Source organism: Hyaena hyaena, unplaced genomic scaffold, assembly GCF_003009895.1.
Source record: "Hyaena hyaena isolate Hyena2069 unplaced genomic scaffold, ASM300989v1 scaffold_155, whole genome shotgun sequence".
In the NCBI taxonomy this organism is placed as follows: domain Eukaryota; kingdom Metazoa; phylum Chordata; class Mammalia; order Carnivora; family Hyaenidae; genus Hyaena; species Hyaena hyaena.
Window position 1 is genome coordinate 2,939,693 of NW_024080787.1, and position 27,662 is coordinate 2,967,354.

The following is a 27,662-nucleotide window of genomic DNA, read 5'->3' on the forward strand; positions in this document are numbered from 1 at the left end:
CGATGCAGGTGGCCCAGGTCTGGATGTTTTAAATTTATTTTTTAATTTTTTAATTAGCAGGGAAGGGGCAGAGAGAAGGATAGAGGATCCAAAGTAGACTCTGTGCGGGGCGCCTGGGTGGCTTAGTCGGTTAAGCGTCCGACTTTCGCTTAGGTCGTGATCTCACGGTTCGTGGGTTCGAGCCCCGCGTCGGGCTCTGTGCTGACTGCCGGCTCAGAGCCTGGAGCCTGTTTCAGAGTCTGTGACTCCCTCTCTCTCTGACCCTCTCCTGCTCACGCTGTCTCTCTCTCTCTCCTAGAAATAANAAAAAAAAAAAAAAAAAAAAACAAAGTAGACTCTGTGCTGACAGCAGAGAGCCTGATACAGGGCTTGAACTCATGAACTGTGAGATCATGACCTGGGCAGAAGCCACTTAACTGACTGAGCCATCCAGGGACCCCTTAAATTAAAAAACAAAAAAAAAAAATTTTTTTTTAATGTATGTTTATTTTTGAGAGAAAGACACACACACACAGAGTACAAGCAGGGGAGGAGCAGAGAGAAAGGGAGACAGAGAATCTGAAGCAAGCTCCAGGCTCTGACCTGTCAGCACAGAGTCCAATGTGGTGCTTGAACTCACAAACCACAAGATCGTGACCTAAGCTGAAGCCGGACACCCAACACACTGAGCCACCCCAGGCTCCCCAGTCTGGATGTTTTAAATAATGCACCCAGGTCACCAGACTGGAGAATGAGTGACAGAGCTGGGCACAATCCCTTGGTCTTAGCCTGGCACTAAGTCCATTCCTCTGGCTTGTTTACTGAGCTGCTTCAGATCCAACCACAGCCAAGTCACTCCCAAAACAAGGTAGGTTCTTGGGGTTCACCTAGCTGGCTCTGTGCTTATCTGGTTCCAGATGAGCTTCTAGAGCCAGGAGTGACATTTTAAGTGGTTTATCTTCACTTGTTTCACCAGCAATTCAGGAACTGTGACCATATGGGTCACCTATGTTTTGGCTGGTGACAGCTACATTAAAAGATATACTGCAGGGGCATCGGGATGGCTCAGTTAAGTGTCCAACTCTTGATTTTGGCTCAGGTCATGATCTCACAGTTTGTGAGTTCAAGCCCTGCATCAGGCTCTCGGCTGACAGCTCAGAGCCTGCTTGGGATTCTCTCTCTCTCTCTCTCTCTCTCTCTCTCTCTCTCTGCCCGCCCCCCCTTGCTCTCTATCTCAAAATAGACAAACTTTTAAAAATTATATTTAAAAAGATATGTTGCAATTGTGCAGAAGTATATTACAAAAGAATGGGAGAAAAAACTTGCAAGTCATGTATCTGAAAAGGACTTGATTCCAGGACATATAAAGGACTCTTACAACTCAACAATGAGAAAGACAACCCAATTTTAAAAGAGCAGAGGTTCTGAATAGCCATTTCTCCAAGGAAGATACACAAATGGGCAGTAAGCATATGAGAAGATACGCAGCAACAGGGAAACGCAAACCAAAACCACAGTGAGTCAGCACTTCGTATCCCCTACATGGCTACACTTGGAGAGACGACAGCAAGTGTTGGCAAATATGTGGAAGAGCCGAGACCTCCACATACTGCAGGTGTGGAAGTGAGGTTCAGTGTGAAAAAGTCTGGCAGCTCCTCGGACACTAAACTTAAACGTCAGGTTAGTATATGAGCCAGCAATTCCACTCGTAGGTATATACCCAAGAGAAATGAAAACACGGGGTCATGGAAAGCCTCGTGCACACGTTCACAGCAGCACTATTCACAAGAGCCCCAGAGTACAAACAACCCAAATGTCCATCCCTAGATGAATGAAGAAAAGTGGTCTGTCCACATGGTGGAATATTACTCAGTCATGAAAAGGAGAAAGTTCCGACACCTGCTTTGACATGAATGAACCTTGAAGGTGTCCTGAGTGAAGAGGGGGCTCCAGGGGACACCGGTTTGGGGAGTGACTGCTAAATATGATGGAGTTCCTCTTTAGCTGTTGAAATGTTCTCAAGTAGCCTGTGGTGATGGCTGTATACCTCCATGAAGATACTGTAATTATTGAACTATATACTTTAAAGGTAGGTATCAACAGAGCTGTAAAAAAATTTTTTTTTCTTTTAGAAACATGGGGGGAAATTTCAACACTGTGTATTGGGTGGTATTTGGTAGTTGATGATTCGTTAGGAGTGGTAATGGTATGAAGGGAAGAGTCCTTATCTGCTGTAAATGGAAAATGTTTTTTAAGGGAAATCTGTGAAGTCCAGATCCCCAACCTATGCACGAATGCTTCCCTGTCTGCCTCCCTGGGGGCAATGAGGGGACCAAACAACTTAAGTAGGAGTCATCCCCATCCATGGGCTAAGTACAAGCCAAAGCCACAGGAAAAAGTAAACCTTACACATTGCTCATGGGTGAGGGATGCACACAAAAGGAGAAATACTATTACTTAAATGGGGTTGCTAGCTGCGAGCCAGTAAGTTGGTGGTCTGTGTGGAGGCCTCTGGTGGACCCACACGAAAGCAAGGGGGTGGGGAGAATCCCACATCTGCAGATCTGAGCATACCTGCAAATGTGGCTGCGTGTCTTCTTCCATCCTTCAGACTCTGCTGGCCTGGAGTTGAGCCTGACTTGCTAAAGGAAAACTGGGCTGGGAGAGGCAAGGTAGCATCACAGGCTTGAAGACATTTTGGAAATGAGGGATATTCATATTGGCAATTTTGTCACATTTATCCAAGGACCGCATTTGAATAGATACCCAAAGACTTTATGATTCAGCAATTATTTTTTTAAATGTTTATTTTTGAAAGAGAGGGAGAGCATGAGTGAGGGACAGAGAGAGAATCCCAAGCAGGCTCCACTCTGTTAGCACAGAGCCCAACACAGGGCTTGAACCCATGAACCTTGAGATCATGACCTGAGCCAAAACCAAGAGTCGGATGCTTAACTGACTGAGCCACTCAGGAAGTCTTAAGATTCAGCAATTATTGATTTTGTTCAGAAGAGAGAAAGCACATACACACAGGTTCTCCAAAACATACCAAAGCTCTTAGTTAGTTAGGAAGAGTTCCTGTCCAACTCTTATAACTAAGAAGCCTGGAAATCTATGTTCATTCGCTCTTAGGAGAATCTTTGACTAACCAAGTTGATTCAACAGATGGGTATGGTTGGCCCAAACTGGTTCCCCCTCCCCCGACCCGAATATGCCCACATCCTAATCCCTGGAACCTGTGAATTTTACCTTATATGGCAAAAGGGATTTTGAAGATGTGATTAAGAATCTTGAGATGGGGAGATTATCTTAGATCACCTGGGTGGGCCCAAATATAAACATTACAGCACTTTAAAATAAGAGGCCAGAGGGGTGCCTGGGTGGCTCAGTTGGTTAAGTGTCCGACTTTGGCTCAGGTCATGATCTCATGGTTCGTGGGTTCGAGCCCCGCGTCGGGCTCTGTGCTGACAGCTAGCTCAGAGCCTGGAGCTTGTTTCAGATTCTGTGTCTCCCTCTCTCTCTGACCCTCCCCCGCTCACACTTTCTCTCTCTCTCTCTCTCAGAAATAAATAAAACATTAAAAAAATTAAAAAATAAATAAATAAATAAATAAATAAGAAGCCAGAGGGTCAGGGTCAGGGTCAGAGTCAGAGTCAGTGCAAGGTGATATGCTGACAGAGAATGGAGACATGCGCTTTGCAGATGAAGGGGTCACCAGCCACAGAATACAAGCGGTCACTAGATGTCCAGAAAGGCAAGGAAACAGATTCACCCTTCAGACACCTTAATTTTGGCTCTTTGAACCTGATTTTGGGCTTTTGACCTTTGGAACTCTAAGAGATTGCAGTCGTTTTAAGCCACTAAGTTTGTGATCATCTGTTACAGTGCCAAGAGGAAACTGATACAGACAAAACTATCATGAAGGGGGTCTTATGACAGCAAAATTGGCCTGGAAAAAGGAGACGGATGACGTGGGAATGAATGAGGAATCAAGAGGCCCTAACTGGTGAGAGGCAACAGACAGAGGCGAGGTAAGGAGCAGTAGTAATGAAGCCAAACTCTTCAAAAATCTTTCTTTTTTTTAATGTTTTTATTTTGAGATAGAGAGCGCGCGCAAGCACACTAGCAGGGGAGGGGCAGAGAGAGAAAGGGAGATACATAATCTGAAGCAGGCTCCAGACTCTGAGCTGTCAGCACAGAGCCTGAGACGGGGCTCAAATTCACAGACCACAAGATCATGGCCTGAGCCGAGGTTGGATGCTTAACCAACTGAACCACCCAGGCACCCCTGAACTCCTCTAAAATCTAACATGGTTGCCAGGAAGGGGACCATGAATTAGTCTAAAGGTCCACCAAAAAGGCCACTGGGCTTCCATTAAGTCTCTCTGCCCAAAAGACAAGGGGCTTTGTCATCTGCATTCAACATTGTCACCAGGATCTCTGATTCAGGACTTGGCCCTGATGGAACACCTATTTCTCTCGGCTGGGCATGGGCTCAGTCTAAAAGCTAAAATGAGGGGAAAATAAGATTCTTGACCTTAAACAGCTTTTACCGTGTACAGTACAGCTCCCTGATGTTGGCACTACGAAACTAAGCATGAGCAGGGGAGGGACAGAGAGAGAGGGAGACACAGAATGGGAAGCAGGCTCCAGGCTCTGAGCTGTCAGCACAGAGCCTAACGCAGGTCTCAAACCCATGAACCACGAGATCATGACCTGAGCCAAAGTCGGGATGCTCAACCTACTGAGCCACCCAGGCGCCCTTGCTGTGGGGCAGTTTAGTTGCATCCCCTGGTCTCCCACAAGAAGCCAGACACTACCCTCCCTCCCCCCACATCATAAGGACCAACAGCATCTCCAGACATTGCCAAATGCCCTCTAGGGGGCAAATCTGCTCCCAGGTTGAGCACCACCGGTGTGTGGTGTGAGGCAGGGAGTAACACAAAAAATCTGCCCAGAGGCTTTGCTGAGCAGGCTGCTCCTGTGGAGCAGGAGAGGAAGTGGTGGGGGCAGCAGGTCGAAAGGTCAAAGGGAACAGCGTGGGCAGAGCCCCCTGCGGAGGGAGGATGCAGCATGGGAGACAGCCTGGAAGAGAGCAGCAGTGACCTGTGGATATTCGTGCTTTAGGGGGAATGCCACACAGCCGCTTCTTGCCAGAGGCACCCATCCACCAAAGGTCTTCTCAGAAGTCCGAGATCCACTCACTTGCTGTGGGCAATTAAGAACCATCCCGACTGGGTTCGGATTCTTACTCTGAAAGAATGTAGGGATGGAATTATACCAGCTCTCTGGCCTTGTTCCAGGACTTGAACGCTACACAAATATACGTTGTGTTTTCTTTTTTAGAAGCTTCACAGAGAGATTAATTTATTCATCATAAAATTAACCCATTTCAATGATTGTTAGTAAAGGTACTGGAATACCCAGTTTTATAACATTTCATCAGTGGCCTGGGGAAGGAGAGCAGTGAGGGCTCCCTTCGGCACATCCTCAGCTGTGGACACACTTTATGTGCTTCTTTTCTGTTGTACCTTTTCCCTGTTGCTTCTGTGGGGCCTGCGGCAGATTTCCTTCATCAAAAGTGCTTTACTAGAAACAGACTCCTCAATATGTGTGAGCGCACGTGTGTGTAGCACTACTTACTCAAAAATTCTGTCCTTATACAAACATGTTTATACTCTGACTTCACGTATCCTTTATTACGAACAGCCAGCAATTACAGAAATAATATGAGGGGATTTATATTCCAATGAAATTTTGCCTTGAAATCACTGATCATTATTAAAGAAGTGTGTGTGTGGTAAAGACAGTCTGGCATGACAGCAAGTACATTAAATATATACGTATGTAATTTACCCTTGAACACGTTTAGAGAATAAATAAAGCAGCAGGGGGAAGATGTCACACCAAGGTGGGGGGAGGGGCACCTGCGGGATCGGCTAGATTCTCTCAGCTGTTACTCCCTGCTTTCCAGCAGAGGCCCCAGTTCTCTCTGACCCAATGCCCAGACCTGCCATTTCTTCACCCTGTCACCGACACAGTCACATCCCCCTCAGCATCGTCTGGAACTCCTCACCAGCTGCACGTGCACCGCATCCCTTGGGGACTTCTTGCTTTCCTTGTAAGTCACGCAGACAACCTGTGATTTACATGCAAGTAAGGGGAAGGAGAAATATAGATGTCTTCCTTCTGAACAGAGAACAAAGCCCGCTTCAGTCCCCGTGGTGGAGTCTGTGGTGCTGGTGGAGGTTTGAGCTCTGGCGAAAGCTTTTCCCACACTGGCCGCACTGGTAGGGCTTCTCCCCGGTGTGGATCCTCTGGTGCAGTTTCAGGGTCGACTGGCGCCCAAAGCAGTTCCCACACTCTCCGCACGTGTAGGGCCTCTCCCCTGTGTGCACTCGCTTGTGCCTTTTCAGCTCTGAATTCCACGTGAAGCTTTTCCCACAGTCATCACATTTGTAAGGCTTCTTTGCCGAACAGGTCGGCTGGTGACCAAGACGCTGCAAACGACTGCTCAGGCTCCTTCTGCTCCCTTTGCTTTTCTTCAGCTCTCTCAGTGGGTGACTTTTCAGGGGGCTGCTGATGTATTCCAGTTCCCTGCAATGTCTCTGGTAGTGAGCAAATGGCTTCTGAGCATTTGGGGGGCTGATCTGCCTCCGTGACAACCGGGGTTCATTCATATTCGCCCCTCTCGGTTCGGGACTCTGCAGACCATTACCTTTGGATCTGCCAGGGGACAGGGCACATGGCTTCCCTCCTTTTGCCCCTTCTGGCTGTGGATTTTCCTTGTTGTCACTTTTCATTCTGGGGGCTTCTATAATTAGAAAGAATAGTTTCATTTTCTGGGCTCTGAAGAAAGGGCCTTAGCCAAACAGCTAAGAAACATTCTCGAAGTATGGTCCTCCCCTGGCACCTTGCATTCAACTCATCTGGGACACCTGTTATGCAAGCAGGCTGCCCCCTCATCCCCACAACTGTGGAGTCAGGATCTCTGGGGGTTGGGACCTGGAAATCTGCATGGTCCACAGGCTCCTGGGCTGATTCTAATTTGTATTACAGTTAGGAACCAAGTTCTCCAATCCTATCTCCTTCTGGCCTTTAGGGAACGGTTTGGGAAGAAGAAATATGGAAAAGCAAACCCATCAGCCCTAGCATTAATTAACAAATGGAAATAAAAGAGAGTTGAAATTTCAACACTGCAACACACTTACTCACATGGACACTGAATGATCGCCACTGTCTCTTTAAATAATGGGAAATCCAGCAAACATGACACATTCTTTCATTACGACGTGACAGCATTAGGGTTAAAAACTGCATTGGGTCCTGACTTCAGAAACTCCCCAATTTCTGATCATCATGATTGAGGATCAGGATGGAAATGAGCTAGAATGTCTGTGGACAAGTTGGAGGATCTGGAGCCATGCTATCCCATAGGATTCCTGCCAGGTGGGAAGGGTACATGTGTATGGGTACCTGTGCACGCACTATTCAATATGGCTGCCACTAGCCACCTGGGGCTACTGAGTCCTTGAAATGTGGCTAGTGTAACCTCAGTTTAATTAATTTAAATCCAGATTTAGATAAGGAGCCTACACAATTATGGTCAATTGCTTTTCAACAAGGTTGTCAAGACAATTCAATGGGGAAAGAATACTTCTTTCAATAAAATCGGCTGGGACAACTGTATATCCACTTGGAAAACTATGAGGGTGGACCCTTGCCTCATTACATAACAAAAAACAACTCAATATAAGAGCTAAACCAATGTCTCTTTGAACAAAACATTGGTATAAATTTCTGTGACTCTGGATTAGGCTATGGTATGTTAGATATGTCACCAAAAACACAGGCAAACCAATAAAAATAAACAAACTGGACTTGATCACAATTAGAAACATTTGTGCTTCAAAGTATACTATCAAGGAAGTGAAAAGATAACCCAAAGAGAGAGAAAACACTTGTAAGTTATATATATAAGACTCTAGTATCCAGGAAATACAGAGAACTCTTAAAAACAAAGACTAACCCAATTTATTTACTTTTTTTTAAATATTTAAAAAAAAAAATTTTTTTTTTTTAATGTTTTATTTATTTCCAGGAGAGAGAGACAGCGTGAGCAGGGGAGGGTCAGAGAGAGAGGGAGTCACAGACTGAAACAGGCTCCAGGCTCTGATCTGGCAGTCAGCACAGAGCCCGACGCGGGGCTCGAACCCACGAACCGCGAGATCATGACCTAAGCGAAAGTCGGACGCTTAACTGACTAAGCCACCCAGGCGCCCCAAAGACTAACCCAATTTAGAGATGGGCAAAGGATCTGAATAGATACTTCTCCAAAGAAGATATATGACCAACAGAAACATGAAAAGATGCTCAACATCATTCGCCATCAGAGAAATAGAGCCTCCATGAGGTACCACTCCACACCTAACGGGATTGCTGTAACCAGAAAGACTGACAAGGGTAACAAGGATGTGGAGAAATCAGAATTCTCCTAGGGACTGGTGGTGGGAATGTAAAATGGCGCAGTTGCTTTGCAAAACAGCCTAGCATTTCCTCAAAAGGTTAAGCACTGAGTTACCATATGACCCAGCTATTCCACTCTGAGATATACATCCAAGAGAAATGAGAGCCTGTCCACACAAACACTTGTACATGAGTGTTCACAGCAGCATAATTTCTAACAGTCAAAAAATGGAAGTACCCCAAATGACCATCAAGTGAAGCATAAACAGCAGATCCATATAATGGAATATCAGCCATAAGAGGAACAAAGTAGTGATTGATACGTGTTACAGCATGGATGAACCGTGAAAACATTATGCTCAGGGAATGAAGCCATTCACAAAACAGCAGAGCAAATGTGATTCTGAAATATCCATAAAAGGCAAATCCAGAGACAGAAAGTACATGGTGGTTGCCAGGGGTTGGAAAAGGGGCACTAGAGAGTGACCACCAATGGGTCTGGGTTTCTTTCTGAGGTCATAAAAATATTCAAAAATAAGATAGTGGGAGGGGCGCCTGGGTGGCTTAGTCGGTTAAGTGTCCGACTTTCGCTTAGGTCATGATCTCGTGGTTCGTGGGTTCGAGCCCCACGTGGGGCTCTGTGCTGACTGCCAGCTCAGAGCCTGGAGCCTATTTCAGAGTCTGTACCTCCCTCTCTCTCTGACCCTCCCCTGCTCACGTTGTCTCTCTCCTAGAAATAAAAAAAAAAAAAGATAGTGGGGATGGTTGCATAAGTGCATGAATATAATAAAAACCACTGTACTGTACACTTTGAAAGGGTGAATTTTATAATATGTGAATTATAGCTCCATAAATAAAATTTAAATAGCCACCTGTGGCCATTGGCAACTGTATGGGCAGTGCAGCTCTGAAGAAAGGCACTGCTGATCTTAGGTGTGAGGAACACGAGACTCTACCTGCAGCAATCAAATAAAAGGAGACGGAGCCTGTATGCACACTGAGCTGCCTATGATGAGACAGGAGAAGGGAGTGTGCAGGCTGAGGACCATGAAGTCCATAGGTTATAGGTCAGGACCTCAGCCAGGGTCAAAGTGCTTTTCCATTGGATGCCCCTGGTCTTCTCATTATTTTTTTTAATGTTTATTTATTTTCAGAGAGAATGTGAGCAGGGGAGGGACACAGAGAGAGGGAGAGAGAAAATCCCAAGCAGGCTCCACACTGTCAGCACAGTCCAACGCGGGGCTCAATCCCATGAACAGTGAGATCATGACCTGAGTCTAAATCAAGAGCTGACGCTTAACTGACTGAGCCACTCAGGTACCTTGATCTTCTCTACTCTTAAGTTCCAAGAAAAACCAAACCCAAGTATTTCACTGAAATGTAGCAAATCTTAAGGAATCAAGATGTTCTAGCCTTCTGGTAACCTTTTTCTCTAACCCGCTGACCGGCCCCTGTATTCATATCGCTAAGATTGGCCAAAGCGTCACTGTCATTTGGTCTTCGAGTACAGCAGGGCCAACAATTACTGGCATCATACCAGACACAAATAGGGAAATAGACATAAGACGTCATGGAGAGAGGAAGAGGCAGAAGATATTATGGAGCAGGACTTTTCCTTTAGGCCCTTTCTAAACATAGGATCATTTTAAGTGATGACACTCAGCCACTGATAGCATGGACATTCATCAGTGGCCATATGTGGATCTGTCTTCACTGCAAGAAGCTCTGAAAGGAACAGAGAAGTAGGACCTAGATAATCCTATTGTGCGCTGGACTGTTAGAGTCATTAACAGACAATAATAGAAAGGTACTTCTTATGTACAGTATCACTACCATTCTGCTCAGTTAAATTGGTTAGAGAATAAAACTCTCCTGCTATATAAAACATTAAACAAACTCAACACAAGGTCTACGGTTTCTCAGAACGATGAGATATTCTGACAGAGGTAAAGGACTTAGGGAGAGAAGAGGTATCAAGTGTTTACCTGTCCCAGCCAATCTGGGGCTTGGTTCCTGGAGGAGCGGTGACTTTTCCCAATGATGAGAGCTCAGCTGGTCTGGAGATCCCGCCTGGGAAGGCTCCTCCAGAGCACTCTCCCGGGGATACCTCCTAGGAGTTTGCAGCTGAAAGTCTGGCAATTCCTGTTCTCCAAGCTGAGATCCAGTCTTCTCCAAGAGCACCTTCTGCCCCTGCATGCACACGGCCACCTAGGAACAAGTCCCATGCATTAGCGTGCAGCTAGAGGACGCGCCGAGAGGAGCTGGGCCTCTCTCTGCTCTGCGAGGACTCCTTCACCCTGCGGATCCCTGAAAACAGCGTGGGGGCCAACCTGGAGAGACTTCGGAGAGTCTCAAAGGAAGCAAAGGGCGGGACGTGGAAAACGATTAGAGAGACGCTACTTCAAATCAGCCAGGATTTCCTGAGTGGGTGCCCTAAACCATGTGCCTTTCTCGAGGCCTCAGAGTCATCACAGAGAAGGCACAAATATTGGTCAGTCGTGACACTGGCCTAACAGATTGTCACCCTATGTCCATGTGCCTCCCTACTTCTACTGAAAACAGGCCCTGCTGGATAGGGAAGTAGTACGGCAAGGCCATTAAAACAACAACCACCCTTACCTAATCAATTGTTCTGCCCAAGACTTCCCTGGGAAGGAGATCCCAGTAGTAGCAGGGCTCTGACTGGAATCTGACTTGGGGGGGGGGCGGGGGGGGGCTAGAAGAAAGAATGGCCAAGTGAGCTGCAACTTCGTGATCCAAAAGCAAGACACTTCACGAAAACAAGGTCTACCATTACATTCCCCCCAAATCAAATTCTTACCCAACAATATGATCCTTTCTGCTAAGAATCCTGATTGTAGGAAACTTTCAGGAATGGGTGTGGCGAGATCTGTCAGCAAAAATGCAAGAACCTTACTTGATCCTCTACTTCCTCACTGGAGTGCCAGTGCCTGACAACCTGTTATCTCTCTGAGGGGATGTTCCCAAACAGAGGCCAGAAGCAACATCTGAAGCCATCCGGTGCATTTCTGGACTAACTAGGGAGGGATCCAGAGCCCAAATACTATCCAGATGAAAACGAAATCCTGGGAACCACGAGACAGGGCCCTCCTTACCCACTGCTTTGGTCTCTTGGCTGCTCTTTGAAAATCTTCCACAAGGGTCACAATCTCCTTGCAGCTCACTGGACATCGATGCCTGACCCGAGCCTGGATCTCCGGGGGCAGGATGTTCAGGAACTGCTCGAGCACCAGGAACTCCAATATTTGCTCCTTGGTGTGCAGCTCAGGCTGCAGCCACTGACGGCAGAGCTGCTGGAGCCGGGAGAGTGCCTCTTGGGGTCCAGACACCTCTTGATAACAAAACCTTCGGAAGCTCTGGCGGGAGAGCTCGGGATCTGGGCGGTCCTTTTGCAGAGCCGGTCCCCGTTTCTCCTCCAGCTTTGTTATTATGTGTCTCTCTGGCTTGGAGGAGGCCTGAATGTGGGACTGCGAGCTCAAAGTTATCTCCATCTTAGCCGCCATTTTGGGGCTCCGGAGACAGCCTCTCTCTCTCCAGGCGAGTAGCTCAAGCCTTCGGGATCATGTCTCCGGACAAGTGTCGTCTCTAAGTGATGGAAAGACGTCAGTGAGGGCGGGGCACAAACAGGCCCCAAGCTCCCAAAGACAACGCAGGGCCCGACGGAGGGGAGTGTCTATCCCTCTGGTAGTTTCCTGAGCTGTCTCGAAATGGAGAAAAGTCGTAACGTTCTGAAAGAACTAGGGAAAATCTTGCTTTTACTTCATCGATAAGCGCACGAGGTCTCAGAGGAAATGCGCAACGTGACCAAACTGGCGGCCGGGAAATCCTAGGAAAAGTTCAAGTTGTCACACAGGTGGCCTGCGCCAGCTCCGCCGCACTCGGGCGGCAACAACCTCGAGCATGTCGCCCGACAGCGCGCGCCGGAGGGAGGGATCGGAAGCCCCCCACGCACAGCAAGGCAGGCTGAGCGCGGCGGCGGCTCGCTCCCGACGCCCGGCAGGCCCACTCGCTGCGGCCTCCAAGGGCGCCCCGGCTGTCCCCGGCGAGGCGAAGCTGCGGCTCTCCGGCGCGCGGCTCAGCTTCGTGACTGCATGAGGGCCCGGGCTGGCCCTGAGGGGGCGGCTTCGCAAGCGGTCTGGCAACCGGCGCCCACCTGCCGCGGACTCACCTCTCTGGGGACCCGGGACCCGGAACCCGAGAGCTAGCGCCGGGGGCGGGGCCGGGGCCGCTCGTCGCGGACGCTTCCGCTGGCTGAGGAGGAATGACGCGGGGAAGTGCGCCGCAGGAGGGCCCGCCCCCTCTCCTGAGGGATTGGCTCCCAGAGGGCGTTCTCTCGCATCTATTTGCTACGAAGTCTGTCGGTGCTGGCGAGGGACGACGCCCGGCCTTCGCATTGCTCGCCGGGAGCTGTAGTCCAATGGCGCTACTCGCGAGCACGCGTAGCCGGCTTTCCAGGCGCTGACTTCCGGCCCGGCAGCTGAGCGAGTCCGGTGAGTGTTCCCTTTCTTCGCGACTGCGGGCTCGCGGCGGGGTCTGACGCCGGCCTATGAGCCCCTTTGCCGCTGGAAGTCTTTTCAGAATGGTGGGGGCAGGCGCGGTCCTCCTTCCAAGCCGTCCCCGTGCGGATGTTTTTCCGCATCTCGCACGCCGGGGGCGCAGCGGAATTTACTGCTGCCGACGAAGTGAATCAGCCCGGCTCCAGTCCTCGTCCTGCTTCCCGCCAAGCGCCAGAGTTCTTGCCGGAGTGAAACACATTTCTGAGACCAACGTTTTAAAACAAACTAAGGGTGGGATGGCAGAGGCCAAGAGAGCACAGGCTCTGCCTTCCGCATGAAACGAGGGTAGCATTTATCAAATTATTCCTCTTCCAGAGAAGGTGCAGGATGTAGAAAATCCCGTCTTCGAGTCCTGGACCTTGTGCTGAGGAGCTATATGCCATGTGATGCTCTTTTTTGTTAAAAAGAACTACTATCTGTAATGCCTTCCATTTCTCCACTTCTTGCCTCTTGGGCCGCATTACATGTTTAGAGATTATAAGTGAAGGCAGTTCAACTTTGGAAGAAGAGTAATCTGAGCCCAGTCTGTTTTTTTCTCACATATTTCTTTTTTATTTTAATTTTTTTTAATGCTTTTTATTTATTTCTAGGAGAGAGAGAGACAGCGTGAGCAGGGGAGGGTCAGAGAGAGAGGGAGTCACAGACTGAAACAGGCTCCAGGCTCTGAGCTGGCAGTCAGCAAAGAGCCCGACGCGGGGCTCGAACCCAGTAACCGCGAGATCATGACCTGAGCGAAAGTCGGACGCTTAACCGACTAAGCCTCCCGGGCGCCCCTTTTCTCACATATTTCTAAATGCTTATTTATTTTGGGGAGAGAGACAGAGTGCAAGTGGGAGAGGGCCAGAGAGAGAGGGAAACATAGAATCTGAAGCCGGCTCCAGGCTCCGAGCTGTTAGCACTAAGAACTATGTGGGGCTCGAACTCCCAAACTGTGAGATCATGACCCCAGCCAAAGTCTGAACCTCAACCAACTGAGCCACCCAGGCACCCCTTGAATCCAGTTTTTTAAAAGCATTTTTTTACTCCTTCCTGTGAACAGGTTTACCCTTTCGGTAGAGGAGTAGAATGTTGAGTGTGACATAATTAGGGACAGCTCCAGTCTTACAGCCTCACAATTCAGCAATTCCTAGGAAATTTGGAACTTTTCCTACCCCACCTGTAGGTAAAATCTCAGGGAATTTTGACAGGCCCTGTTTATATCACATGCCTGCTCCCCAGGTGGGGAGCAGGGTACTGTAATGAATAGACCCACCAGATTCACTGGGCTAGAAAGGGACTCTTTCACAAAGGAAGAAGAGACTGCATTCAAAAATAGGAAAGGGGCGCCTGGGTGGCTGTCGGTTAAGCATCCGACTTCGCCTCAGGTCATGATCTCATGGTTCGTGGGTTGGAGTCCCATGTTGGGCTCTGTGCTGACAGCCAGCTCAGAGCCTGGAGCCTGTTTCAGATTTTGTATCTCCCTCTCTCTCTGACCCTCCCCTGCTCACGCTTACTCTCTCTCTCACTCAGAAATAAATAAAAAGATTAAAAAAAATTTTTTTTTAAATAGGAAAGAATACTGGAGAATAAGAGCATATAGCAAACCAGTCATTTCTCATCTACACTCTGTGTGTGCATGTGTGTGGTGGCGGTGGTGGTGGCGGGCGGTGGGGGGGGAGGGTGAAAGTGATGAATAAGTTGATCCTAGGCACCTTAAGAGAAAGTGGCAATTGAGAAGGTGGCTCCTGGCTTTGGGACCGGACAGAGGGCAGAGACAAGATCCCAATAATATGGGAAATAAAAGAAAGAACAGCTGGATGACACTGTGAAACTAGTTGGGGAATTCATTAGCAAACACCATGTGGATGTGGTGAAAACTATTTTGATATTTCCAATGTTTTAGATCTGTGGCTTGGACTGTGGAGGGAACAAAGGAAAAGGACAAAGTACATCACAAGAGGCAGAGGGAAGGAATAGGAGATAACTTTACCCTGTCTTTTCCCTTTTCTGTAGCCTCCCTTCAATGCCTTGTCTTTCTCAACTGCACCACTCTGAAATTCTCGTGTGTGTCTGATTCCAGAAAGACTTCTTTCATTGGTCTCCAGGAGAATGGCTTCCCAGTGATCTGAGAGGAAATGGAATCTGCTCTCTAGGATAGAAGCAGCTAACCACTGAGCCAGTTTGCTGAAGCAAATCATGGCTACAACCAGGAGTCCCAAGGCATACCCATCCCCAGGCGAGGACTCCACAGAGGGACAGAAATCAGCTCTTCCCAGCAACGGCTCTGACTCCGAAGCTTCCCGCCAGCGCTTCAGGCACTTCTGCTACCAGGAGGTAGCCGGCCCCCATGAAGCGTTCAGCAAGCTCTGGGAACTCTGCTGTCAGTGGCTGAGGCCTAAGACACACTCAAAAGAGCAAATACTGGAGCTGCTGGTTTTGGAGCAGTTTCTGACCATCTTGCCAGAGGAGATCCAGGCCTGGGTGAGGGAGCAACATCCAGAAAATGGCGATGAAGCTGTGGCTTTAGTGGAGGATGTGGAGAGTGTGTCTGGGCAACAGGTGAGAAAAGGCAAATCAAAACCTGGTGAATTTAGTTACGAAGTGGAGTGAGGTGCGCAGTAATCTGTTACTGGAGAGGCGCTGAGAAGTGCACAGTAGCCTTCCGCCACCCACCACAAACTCAGCTATCTTGGCTTGGTCCCATGCCCTTCGTCTATGGGGAGACTTCCTCATTTGCTGCAGTAACATACATGCTGATGTAGTCAGTGGATTCTAGCGTCCCTAACACGAACATATAAGCTCAGGGTAGTTCTCCAAAACAAGGCCAGGGAAAGGACAACGGTTCCTCACTCAGGGGATCAGGAGACTTAGAGTTGGTGAGTTAAAATCCAGTCTCTCTTGCTGAAAGGTTCCTTGAGTGCAGGTGCTATGGTTATACACTCAACAAAGTTGTATCAGAGCTGCTGCCGCCGGGGTTAGCGGGTCAGAATGGCATAGTGAGGAGTTTCACACCGTGTGCACTTGTCCAGGTAGGCCTCGGTCTGAGATCTGGTCAGTGTAACGATCTTGTACATTCCTGGAGAAGGAGCTGTGAAAGGCACAGGAGAACAGGAACGTGGCTTTGGTTGTGGGGGATTTGTGGGAAGAAGGCACGTGAGACCCCAGTCAGGTCTGGGAGAGCCACAGAGTGAAGGAAGCGTGTGGGTCAGAGGAACGCTTGTGGCCTGTGCCCCTCTGTGCGCCACAGGAAGCAGCTCGCTGGGTGCGGACAAGGCACGGCTGGAACGGGAGGTTCTGGTGTCCCTGGTGAGGAGGCAGCCGGGTCCCCAGGCTGAGGGAGGGGGAATGGGGAGGAGGCTTAGCATGTCACAGGACCGAGGATTGAGTGGCGTTGACATAATGGGCAGAGGGCAGAGCCGTGTGGTGGGGACGCAGCAGGGACGAAGCTGAGGAAGCTCATGAAGGACCCATGGCGTCGGGACAATGAATAACACGTGGGACGGCGCGGAGAAGGGCGAGCAGTAGCACGTGTATGGAGTCAGAGCCGGGGCAGGCGACTGGCGGGAACCCCTACCTGCGAGAAGTCATCCTGACCCAGGTCCCCTTGGCCTCTCCCTGTGGTGACAGTCTCTCTCTCCCGTGGCCCCCACCATTTCAGAGCCAGGATCTTCACAGGAACGCACACGGTACAGGAACGTCAGGGACAAAACAGCCATCTGAAACCTGTCTGGGGCGTGAAGGGCAGAGCGAGCGGAGGGGAGAGGGAGCAATGCAAGCTGACGGCACTCGCCAGGACGCACACTCCTCACTCACTTGAAGGACAAGTCATACACTTTGGACTTCATGAAGGAAGGTGGCTCTGAAAGACACAGGTGGCTTTGAGGTGCCTGCTAGACGGCAGATATGGGGACTTTACAGGGAACGGGACAGGTGGGGTCCCTGGGCTACTGCAGCCACGTCCATGGAGCAAAGACCACAAGCAAAGGAAGAAAGATCCAGGAACGAGCAGGCTGATGTGATGGAGAATGACTGTGGGGCAGACAAAGTGGGCACCGCCCCTGGAGCTGAGCTGTGATGGAGGAGGAATGGCTGTGTCAGGAGCCTTAGGTGGCAGAGGAGGGTGGGAGAAAGGGGCTGGATGAGAAGGGGCCCGGGGTGGGGGGGGGCACGGGGAGCTTTACACAGCATTGCGGAGGTGAGCACACACTTTCAAAAGACCTACTGGATCCTGTGTAGGCAGCGAGTGGATCAGAAGGTCTGGCAGCAGAGGAACACGCCCTGAGGCAGGCTGGTGGGTGCAGCCTGAAAGGGCTGAGGTGAGGGGTCTTTGATGCTGGTAGAACTGACCAGACTTGGGGCCGCACTTAATGGGGCGTGGGGAGAGGGCAGTACTGCTGGGGCCACAGCTTTCTGAAGCTGTGCACCATGGTTAGCACTTGGACCATGTCACCTGTATGCTAAGTGCTTCCACTGAATCTGAATCGCTGGAGACCCGGGGATTGAGACCCACTTCTATTCCTTTTTTTTTTTTTTTTTCTTTTTTTTTTTTTAATTACAGGACCTTGAGAGTATTTCTCTTCTGCCTCCTTGTATCTCACGTCATTTCCTAATGCCACTGTTAGGGGTTTTAAAGTCCATTAGGCAGGACTTTGGAGTGACAGATGATGGGGTCTGTTCTCAGGTCCCAGATTCAGGGAAGGACTGGAAAGTGCTCAATGAGGAGACAGCCCCTTTGGGAGCAGCCAGAGAGCCACGGAGGTCCCACCTGAACCGGCGGGGTCATCCAGAGGAAAGCGCTTTGACGGGGTCACAGAGCTCCCAACAAAGATCAGCGCAACAGCCAGAAGGTAATTGGAATTCCTGCCCTCGCCTGGGGCTGTAGAAAAACTGATTTTGGAAATGCAGGTCTGAGCTTGAGTGTTCTAGATTAAATGTCTTTGAAATGTACCCACAACACAAGATTTCAAATGTTCTGTTCGGTGATGGTAACAGCACTTAGACGGGTGGAGTTTTTTTCTGTGTCGCCCTAATTCTCCCTTCTTACAGTTGATTCTGCTGTTTCTGCACCCGGAATATTAAAATCAGTACATGTGCCCTTACCTGCATAGTAGCTCTTCATATATTTGAAGACAAAACCCCTTTTCTCATCCAGCTTAACTTCATCCAAAACAAATTTCCCCTGATTATTTCTGCCTTTCTTCCAAAGCTCTATTTTGGCTTTTTGTTCTCTTAATTTTTTTTTGTTAAAAAATTGTTACGTTGAAGTGAAATTCATGTAACAAAATTAGCCATTTTCAAGTGAGCAATCCACGTGCATTTAGCACATACATTCACGTGTTCTACAATCATGTGTCTCCAGTTCATAACACTGTCACCCCCTAAAGGAAGCCACCCACGCATTCAGGAGTTACTCCTCATTCTCTCTATGGGTCTGTTCTGGAGATTTCATAGAAAGGGTAGCCTGCAGCACATGACCTTCTCATTTAACAGGTTTAAGCCTCTATCACTACTCCCATCCTTTTCATGGCTAAATAATATTCCAATGCAAAGACAGACCAAGTCTCTGTTGTTCTGTATCTCTTACAGGGAACCAGTGTGGCTGCATACATTTTGAGATAGTCCAAGGCCACTACTGCCTTTTCTGCTTAATCGAAAGCTACCATCGTAGGGTGTAGAGTAATTCCTAAAAACCAGCTCTTTATTTAACCCACACCCTAGACGAAAACATTACATCTTGACCCTGTTTCCATTGGCTACTTTCTGTTGAAACAGAAAACTGTCTAAGAGGTGTACTTAGTTTTGTGTTTTTAAGCAAATGGGACACTCAGTCAGTATCTCTGAAAACTCTACCACTTAGCATTTTTTTTTTTTTTTTTTTAATCTTGGGAACATCACTGCTCTCCAGTATGTGGTTTCCAGGGCTGTGGGGTCTGAATGTGAAGGGGGTAAAAACTCACCCTGTGCCAGATTCCGCTCCCCCAGCTCACCTGTCTTCAGGCTGCTCTGATCCCTAGTTCGATAACATCTTCATAGTCACAGACCTCTGCATGTCCTAGAGGTTCTGTTCTTCAGTCAACAAAATAAACCCTTTCTTTAGTAGAATTCTTTTTTTTCTTTAACATTTATTTATTTTTGAGAGACAGAGCATGAACAGGAAAGGGGCAGAGAGAGGGAGGGAGGCACAGAATCCAAAGCAGACTCCAGGCTCTGAGCTATCAGCCCAGGGCCTTATGTGGGGCTTGAACCCACAAACCATGAGATAATGACCCGAGCTGAAGTCGGCCACTTAACCGACTGAGCCACCTAGGGCCCCACTTAGCAGAATTCCTGAAGGTGGGTTTCTGGGAAATATGTTTGTGTGAGAAAAGTAAAAGTCTTCAATTACTATGGTATTTTTAGGAGTGCTAGGGTCATCTTGATGGTGGGGCTCAGAGCTTCCCTTCTCCATTTAACTTTTTTTGATGTTTTTTATTTATTTTGAGAGACAGAATAGGTGAGAGGCAGAGAGAGGGAGAGAATCCCAAGGCTCTACACTGTCAGTACATGATCATGAGATAGATCATGACCTGAGCCAAAATCTAGAGTTGTACACTTAACCAACTTAGCCACCCAGTACCCCTAAACATTTTTTTTCTATAACATGCACATAGCACTTTAAAATTTATTTTGAGACACAGTGCGTGCACGAGAGAATGGGGGAGGAGCATGGGGGAATCTTACGCAGGCTCCAAGCTCAGCACAGAGCCTGACAGGAAGCTAGTTCCCACAACCTGGGATCATGACCTGAGATGAAATCAAGAGTCGATGCCTAACCAACTGAGCAACCCAGGCGCCCCCACAGAGCTTTAGAATGAAGAAAGCCTTTTTGATAAAAGCTGTCATGCAAAGTGTCTGCTGAAAGGAGCTTCTTGACACACAGAGGCCACTGGCAATGGCAGTGGTCCTCAAACTCTTAGCGTGTTTGGACTCACCCGGGGGGCTGTGTCCATCCACTCACAGCCCCGGAGTTTCTGATGCAGTGGGGGCAGGGCCCAGGAATGTGCATTTGTGACGGGTGCCCAGTGCTGCTGCTGCTGCTGCTTCTGGGCTGGGAGCCCCACGCACAGCCCTGCTCTGGCTGCTCTGTGGCAGCCGCCCTCCAACAGAGGCTGTTTTCTCGCCAGCCTGGATGATGGCACAGCCTCCCAGGAACCTGCCCCAAGAGAGGGGTCTTCGAGACCAGGAGACGGGCGCTGTGCGTGGGACAGCTGGGGCCCAGGTGAGCTGTGCTTTGACTCCTTCTGTCTCTTGAGGTTCCCATTTCACTCACTCTTACCCCCAAGCCCCATTTCCAGAGATGTTAGGGAGATCATGAGGTCCATCCACTGGCCTTCTTTGCGTTGTTTTCTGTCCACCTGTCATCTTCCCAGCTCCTTCCTCACCCTGATGCTTCCCTCAGAGACCTGACGTCCCCTGCCTCGCTTTACCCTGACGTGATGCCTGTGGCCATGTCCCTAGCCCACACCAGGCGAGAGCAGTGCTACTTAACGGTAGCAGCAGCCCCCGGTGTTGTTACAGGGAGCAGCCACGTGTGAGGACAAAGCCTTACTCCTCGGTCAAGAAGGACGGCTATACCTCGGGCCTGCACAGAGGATCCTCCACAGGGACATTACAAGGAGGAATGACAAAAATGACTCTCTGGGTAAGGATGCCCATTCCCTCAGCCCAGAGTGGATGTTCATTTGTTCAGAGAGTGAGAGACTGTGAGACCCGAGAAGGGAGGGAGACCACTGGGTCGAGGAAAGAAGGAAATAAACCGGAGGAGCCCGAGAGCAGGTACAAGACACAGAGACTGGAAGAGAGGGAAGACAGGCCAGAGGGCTCATGACAGGGTGGACAGCATTACAGGGTGGGAACGAGGGAGGGCGAGACACGGAGAGCAGTGGGGGTGGAAGCGGCAGGTAGAGCATGGGGCGGAGGGAGTGAGAAAGAGACAGCAGGGGACCGCCGGCAGTGAGGGGGTGCAGCCTGTGGGAACACCGGGCGGACACAAATGCACTTGTGCTCACACACGCCCCCGAGGGCTGTCCTGAGTGGCAGAGGTGAAACACAAGAGCACCCAACTCTGACCGCATGCTTCTGTGCCTGTGCCCTCAGGAGGCAGCCAGGCCCTCTGCAGTCTCCGGCCTGTCGGTTGCTGTTCTCAAGTCAGCTCTGCCCGCCCTGCTCAGCCCCCTGCGTCAGGCTCTGTACCAACAGCTCGGAGCCTGGAGCCTGTCTATGTCTCCCTCTCTCTGCCCCTCCCCCACTCACGTTCAGTCTCTCTCAAAAATAAATACATTTTAAAAAAAAATCAGTTCTGCCTCTTCAGGGCTGCACCTCAGAGCAGCAGATTCAGGGAAGGGACAGATGCTCTGCGGCTGGCTCAGCCTTGATGTCTCTTCCCTGCGGGGGTTCCCAGTCATGCTCCGGATCAAGAACACACAGGGGCCCTCAATACTTACCGCTGAGCGAGGAACATTATAGGAGTTCCACAGGGACACTGCCCATGAGACACCGCCAAACGGGGAAGAATGGATCGGAGGTGACACCCAGCAGCCAGATTCAGCGGCCGGAGAAACGGCAGGCACAGCTCGGGCTGCTGAGGAAAGCAGAATGTTCCTGTCAGTTGTCAGTGAACCTGGATTTTATGGGAAACTCCAGGTGCACCAGTAAGCAGCTGGCTGTGTGGGGAAGTTGCCCGGGTCTTTTTTTTTTTTTTTAAAGCGTGTTAAGTATGCAAAGTTGCCAAGCTCTTGTGTGAATGTGGTCCCCATGGCCTCTGGAGCAACATCAAAGGAAGTTCAAAAGCCTCAGGGCTGTTCAAGACCGCAGCCCAGAACCTGTCTTTTGAGAGGACATGGAAGCGCCGCTGGCCTCACATGGCTCCTGTGGTTCTCCTAGGAATATGGCAGATAGGGCAGTTGAGGTCAGGGCCCAAGCCAAGACTCCTCAAGTACAAAGACACAGCGGGGAATGCCAGCAGCTACAAATCCGACAGCAAACAGCCAGCCCTGGACCCCCACAGCCTCTCTGCACTACTCGCAGGAGCACAGGGGTCCCCCACACTGGGTCTTGTCTTCTGGTTATAAATTGAAGATGGTTCCTATTCCCTCCCAGGTGGGGGCAGTCGGAATGAAGGCTGTATTGGGCAGCCAACATTAATGCCACTTGTTGGACTGTGTACGGCTTACACACAAGGAAAGGAGCACCTAAGCCTTTATGTTGGCTGGGTAACCCAGGGCATTTTCTTTGGAGTTCTGAACTTGGAAAGCCAAAGCCAGTGTGTCTCTGTCACCGAAGTAGTGAATTTTCTGCCTCGCTATTACCTGTGGACTTTGTGTACACAACATTAAGGTAATAGTGTGGGGATAGGTCCTGAATTCTCTATGGAAGAGGGTGATGTCCTAGCAGCTGTGGCTGTTGGACGAGTCCAGAAGTCAGTAACAGTGGCTAGGAATGAGCTTCCGTTGCAGCTACAGGACAGTGGAGCAGAAGACAAGTGATCAAAGGTGTGGGGACAAAGTGGGGTAGAGAGTGGCTTTGCGTTTCGCTGAGAAGATGACAAGTGAACAAAGATGTCAGGAGCAGCCACGAGCTACATGGCCGTCTGGGGAAAGAATGCAACAGAGGAAACAGCCAGCACACAGGCTGAGGCTACAGTGAGTCTGAGGAGGTGGCCAGTGTGGCCAGCGCAGACCGAGAGAGGGTAAGCCTGAAAAATGGTATCCGGCGCCAGATCACTTGGGTCAGTGTTACTGAAAATGACCTGAACTGAGACAGAGCAAGCATTTACAGACCTGACAAGTTCCTATTGCTGCTGTGTCCAAGTGCACTTCTACTGTATCATTCACAACAAACCACCTGGCTTTTCAGAGATAGTTGACAAGCTCTTTTTTTTAATGTTTTATTTATTTCTGAGAGAGAGGGAGAGAGGGATGGAGGGAGACAGTGTGAGCAGGGGAGGGTCAGAGAGAGCAGGAGATACAAAATCCAAAACAGGCTCCAGGCTCTGAGCTGTCAGCACAGAGCCCAATGCGGGGCTCGAACCCACAAACTATGAGATCATGACCTGAGGTCAGACACTTAACTGACTGAGCCACCCAGGCGCCCTTGACAAGCTCTAATGTAGGAGCTGGGGTCCTACATAAAGGACTTTGTAAGCACTTGATGTTTTCTCAGTGAAATGGGGTGGCCTTGCAGTACTCTAAGCACACAGGGAATCATTTTAAAAGGATCGTGTTGAGTAGTTCCTTGACACAAGAACCCTCCCCGAACCAGCCCGTAGGCCCTACTGTGAGGAGCATGTGCTGGGTGTTCCTGAGGAACCAGCGGGCCTCATGCCCTTCTCGGGGGAGCACTGCTTCTTCCACCTCGGGATAGGTCATGCTGTGGCATCGACAAGGATGACAGCAGATACTCAAAACAGGGATGGGCCAGTCAGCGCTACTCAACATCAGAGGTGGAAGGCAACAGAAGCGACTTACCAGCAGCCATGTCCTCTCATGAGCTACAAACCCTCACAGGTTCTCCCAACCACAGAGATAGGCATTGCACTTACGTGCCATCACTCAGGAGAAATGAGTGGGATTCAGGATGAAGAGAAACAAAAGTGCAACTTTGGTAAATACTCACCAACCCCTTCTCCACCAGAAAGGATGCCCTTTCCACTACACTGAACGTTTCTGTTTTAGCAAAGACCCCCACAGTCAGGTGGTTTCCCAGGGATGACAGCAGACACTGGTGGCAGAGCTGGACAAACCAACGTGGAACTTGTTGAGCTGTTAACCTTGCCCTGTGGCGTCCAGGCCTCTGTGATCTCATCATGTGTCCCTTGGCCCATGGCGGCAGGTGTGCGCTGGGGTGAAGAGGAGGCACAGGCGCCCCTGGATGTTCTCTGTAAAGCTCAACTACATGAGAAACTCCATCCTCGTCAGAACAGCCAGACTTACAGGGTGGTAGCAAAAGCACTCTGGGAACAGGGTACTGCCTACAGCTGAGATACCACAAAGTGAGAGGAGGCTGTTGCTGAGCCATCTGGCCTTGAGGAGGAATGGACACCCGTCAAGCTCCTGGGCCTCCACATGCACAGTGGGAAGCAGTGCTGTTCTTGACCAAGACGGAAGGGTTGCCGAGTTTGTGGAGCTAAGTCAGCAGAACGGGGAGCCCACAGAGGTCAGAGAAGGGGCAGTGGTGGATGGTGCAGCCAGGGATGAAAAGGACATCTGGAATCCTGGCCAGGGACGTAGGAGACAAGACCTGCCAGTTCTGTTCCCACAGAGAGTTGGTAGGACTCTTGCCTCTGATGCTCAAAGGACAGGGAGGTCTACCCAGAGGACCTCAGCCCAGCATTAAAGCAGGGGCTGCCTCTGCTGCTGGTGTGCTCACCGCCTTGATGGATGGCCTTCCACAGGCCAGGGAGTCTGGCTCTCTGCACATTGAGGCTGTTTCCTCTGCCCTACAGATCCCAAATCCCACATCCACCAGCCTCTTTCCCAGGGGGCCTATCATTTTTCCTGTGCAGCTCCTTTCGTCAGCCTCCTCAGATGGCCAGTCAGGCCTCCAGGCAGACTCTCCTCTTCCCTCCTCCTGCTGCATGATCCCCCTTTCCTGGTAAATCACATGCTGGCCAGGTGCTCGCAACACGCTTTCTTCTCATTTGGGCCAAACTCGGGAGGCCCTTCAGGTAGGCTGTCAAGAACTGAGATCAAACCTGCAGACAGACTGGCAGATGGCACAGAACTGGCCTCCCTGCCTCGGTTTTGTCACTGTGTCCAAACATCCAAAAAGGGACAGAACAAGAGAAAAGCAGGTGGAGTTGAGGGGTATTTACCTGTGACCACAGGGTTTGGAGCTTGAAAATATTACAACTGGAAAATGAAATGAGGCTATTATTAGTAGAAGACTGAATCCTGTGAAGACCTCCATTTAGATATTCTTGTTGGTGCTCTAATGATAACCTTCCTCATTCCTCTGTTCTTTCTCCACAGCCCGGCATGTTTCTGTTCTCTCAGGTCTTGAGATCAAGAATGGAACCAAAAAAGAGAATAAAAAATGGGAGCATTCAGAGCAGGCTGAGGTGAAGGAGGCCCTATGGAGAAAGTCTGGTGACCTTTTTTGGAACCCTGAACCGGAGAGAGAAGGGAAGGGTGAGCCTATGCTGAGAGGGCCATGTAGACGGTCTCCAGGCGAGCACGAGGGGACAGCCCCAGCCCAGGAGAGGGAGAGGCAGCAGATACTCCAGGCTGGAGAGAAGGCCTGTGCAGGGGGAACCTGCTCTCAAGGAACTTTCTGTTGTTATCAGCCAGTCCCCGAGCTGGACAGAGCTTCTAAGTGTCAGGAATGTGGGAAAAGCTTTAGCCGAGGTTCTTACCTTGTGCGGCATCAGAGAATCCACACGGGAGAAAAGCCTCACAAGTGCAGCGAGTGTGGGAAAGGCTTTAGTGAGCGCTCCAACCTCACTGCCCACCTAAGGACGCACACGGGGGAGAGACCCTACCGCTGTGGGCAATGTGGGAAAAGCTTCAACCAGAGCTCCAGCCTCATTGTCCACCAGAGGACCCACACCGGGGAGAAGCCTTACCAGTGCACCGTCTGTGGAAAGAGATTCAACAACAGCTCCCAGTTCAGCGCTCACCGGCGAGCCCACATGGGGCAGAGCCCATACCTGCGTGCACAGTGTGGGAAAAGCTTCAACAACAGCTCCGTCAATGCCCACCAGAAAACACACACTGGGGAGAAGTATTACAGTTGCTCTGTGTGAGGGAAGCTTCACTAAGCACCCTGCCCTGATATGCCATAAGGGGGCACACAAGGAAGACACCTCACATCACCAAGAAGGGATACGTGGAGCGGGGGTGTAGGAGAGCCAACAAATCAATTCCGTAGTTTGACGTGTTACCTGAAGCTTCTGTCAGCTCGTGGAGGCTTCTGCTAGCCAGGCCCTGGAGCAGCAGGAGACTTACTCACCAGCCGGTCTCAACAACACGGGCAGGAAGAGCAACCAGCAAAAGAATCCTGAGCTTTCTTTATAGGTCTGCCTGTGACCCACAGTCGTGTGTCACCGTGGACTTCCGTCTGCTCTCAAGGAAGAGGCCTGTGGGGTCCAAAGTCCTGACAGGAAACTAGGTTAATCTTGTTCTGAACAGGGGTCCAGGCTAGAGGCCTGGGAAGGGTTCCTGGGGAAGGTCACAGAAGATGTTTTCTCTCCTCATGGGAAGCACATCTAGAAGTTAAGCTACTAGATTGGTTTCCTAAACTAATAATGGCCTACAGATAACCTGCTTTCAGGAACTTCCACCTCAGAGTAGATCATTGCTGTGTATCCCAGTCACCCAGAAAAGAGCAAAGCTTGAGGAATGGCTTAAGCCACCAGATACTACTACTCCAAGTGACTTCATCTCAGACTTCATTAGGTGTGACCTCTGGCTTCCTCTAAGATTTCTCCTGTGTCTCACCCCCACCAGGATCCTGCTTTCTTACCTGGTACAGTCAATGGTTGCTGCAGGTTCATACGCATTACTGCTTCTGATGAAAATAAAGGTGTTTCTCCCTCCACATACTCTTGGCCTTTGGTCTGAACTTTCTCCATCAGAAACCTTATCCTCCGGCAGAAGCCCACAGGGGATCCGGGGGCAGCGCCTGCTTTGCTGCAGAAGGACATGCAGAGAAGCAGCAGAACGGGGTTGGGGGGCGGGGGTGCACAGTCACTGAGAGGGACAGCAGAGGAGTATGGAAAACGGGTACAGGAGGAGGGAACATGGGGTGTGAGAAGCACCAGGAGCCAACCTAAAAACACTAATTCTGAACAGGCCTAGAGGGCTAAGCTTCTATCAAATTTCCATAGATAAAATATGGGAAACGATGGGCACGTTGTCCTGGTTCTTGGCCAGTGCACTCAAGGTGTTAAGACCATGTCTAATTATGGTGACAAGGATCATGGTCACTATTTCAGACTCTGAGGAACTGAACATAAATAAGGAATATTCTGTATCAATTAGGAAAAATATACTTTTTTTTTTTTAATTTTAGTGAAGAGAAGGAAAGCAACACGTAAGAATGTACCTCAGTGTTTCCCCCAGTTGAGCCTGGCCTGGGCACCCCATGAATCCTGCATACGCTGTCCTCCAGTGTGGCCCTTAGGACAGGCCATGTATGCTAGTTCCCAGAGTGACAGGCTACACTCTGCTCTATACACAGGAAAACAAAACAAAAACAAACAAAAAAATGTCTTTCAAGAGCCTGGGTAAACACAGAGATGCACTTCAATGTGACCTGTTGGGGACAGATGACTTCACTGGAGATCCGTGGTGGGGAAGAGGGAGACAGCCCAAGGTGGACCATTTACAGAAGAACTTTATACCCACTCAAAGGACTTGGATTTGATCAATGGGCGGGACCAGTGAAAGTCAATGTTAACAATAAGGATGGAGGGCCCAGTGAAGCCTCACTAGCAGGCTCCTCTCACTCCAGGGCGTGCTGGGGCCAGGGCATCAGGGGCATCTGCTGATTCCTTGTATTGCTGGAGGTGGAGGTTGCCTCCTCACTCCAGCTGTTTTACGCTCCAGTCCACGGGGCACAGAAAGGAAGTCAGTACTAGAGTTCCCAACCCTGGCCTGTCAGCTACCGCACATAGTCTGGAGA

General features: G+C 49.8%; 2 protein-coding genes and 1 long non-coding RNA gene across 4 annotated transcripts; 1 reads left to right on the top strand and 2 right to left on the bottom strand.

Moving 5' to 3' along the window:
• Nucleotides 1–5,650: 5,650 nt before the first annotated feature.
• ZNF174 (zinc finger protein 174) lies at nucleotides 5,651–12,671 on the bottom strand. Its single transcript, XM_039239314.1, has 3 exons — nucleotides 11,562–12,671; nucleotides 10,431–10,653; nucleotides 5,651–6,793 (listed from the first exon to the last, which is right to left on the bottom strand). The coding sequence occupies exons 1-3, from the start codon at nucleotides 11,967–11,969 to the stop codon at nucleotides 6,192–6,194; spliced, it is 1,233 nt and encodes a 410-aa protein (XP_039095245.1). The 5' UTR covers nucleotides 11,970–12,671; the 3' UTR covers nucleotides 5,651–6,191.
• A 221-nt stretch (nucleotides 12,672–12,892) lies between these two features.
• ZSCAN32 (zinc finger and SCAN domain containing 32) lies at nucleotides 12,893–26,141 on the top strand. Its single transcript, XM_039239313.1, is given in 7 exon segments — nucleotides 12,893–12,956; nucleotides 15,082–15,560; nucleotides 17,683–17,848; nucleotides 20,165–20,259; nucleotides 20,559–20,682; nucleotides 25,010–25,775; nucleotides 25,777–26,141. Coding segments are annotated over 6 exon segments (1,620 nt in total). The 5' UTR covers nucleotides 12,893–12,956; nucleotides 15,082–15,197; the 3' UTR covers nucleotides 25,883–26,141.
• LOC120236494 lies at nucleotides 18,994–25,684 on the bottom strand. Of its 2 annotated transcripts, none has more exons than XR_005529687.1 (5): nucleotides 25,603–25,684; nucleotides 25,393–25,488; nucleotides 24,853–25,035; nucleotides 21,485–21,621; nucleotides 18,994–19,062 (listed from the first exon to the last, which is right to left on the bottom strand). It is a non-coding gene; the product is annotated as an uncharacterized LOC120236494 (long non-coding RNA). The 2 variants fall into 2 exon arrangements; XR_005529686.1 differs by having other exon boundaries at nucleotides 18,994–19,067.
• Nucleotides 26,142–27,662: the final 1,521 nt, after the last annotated feature.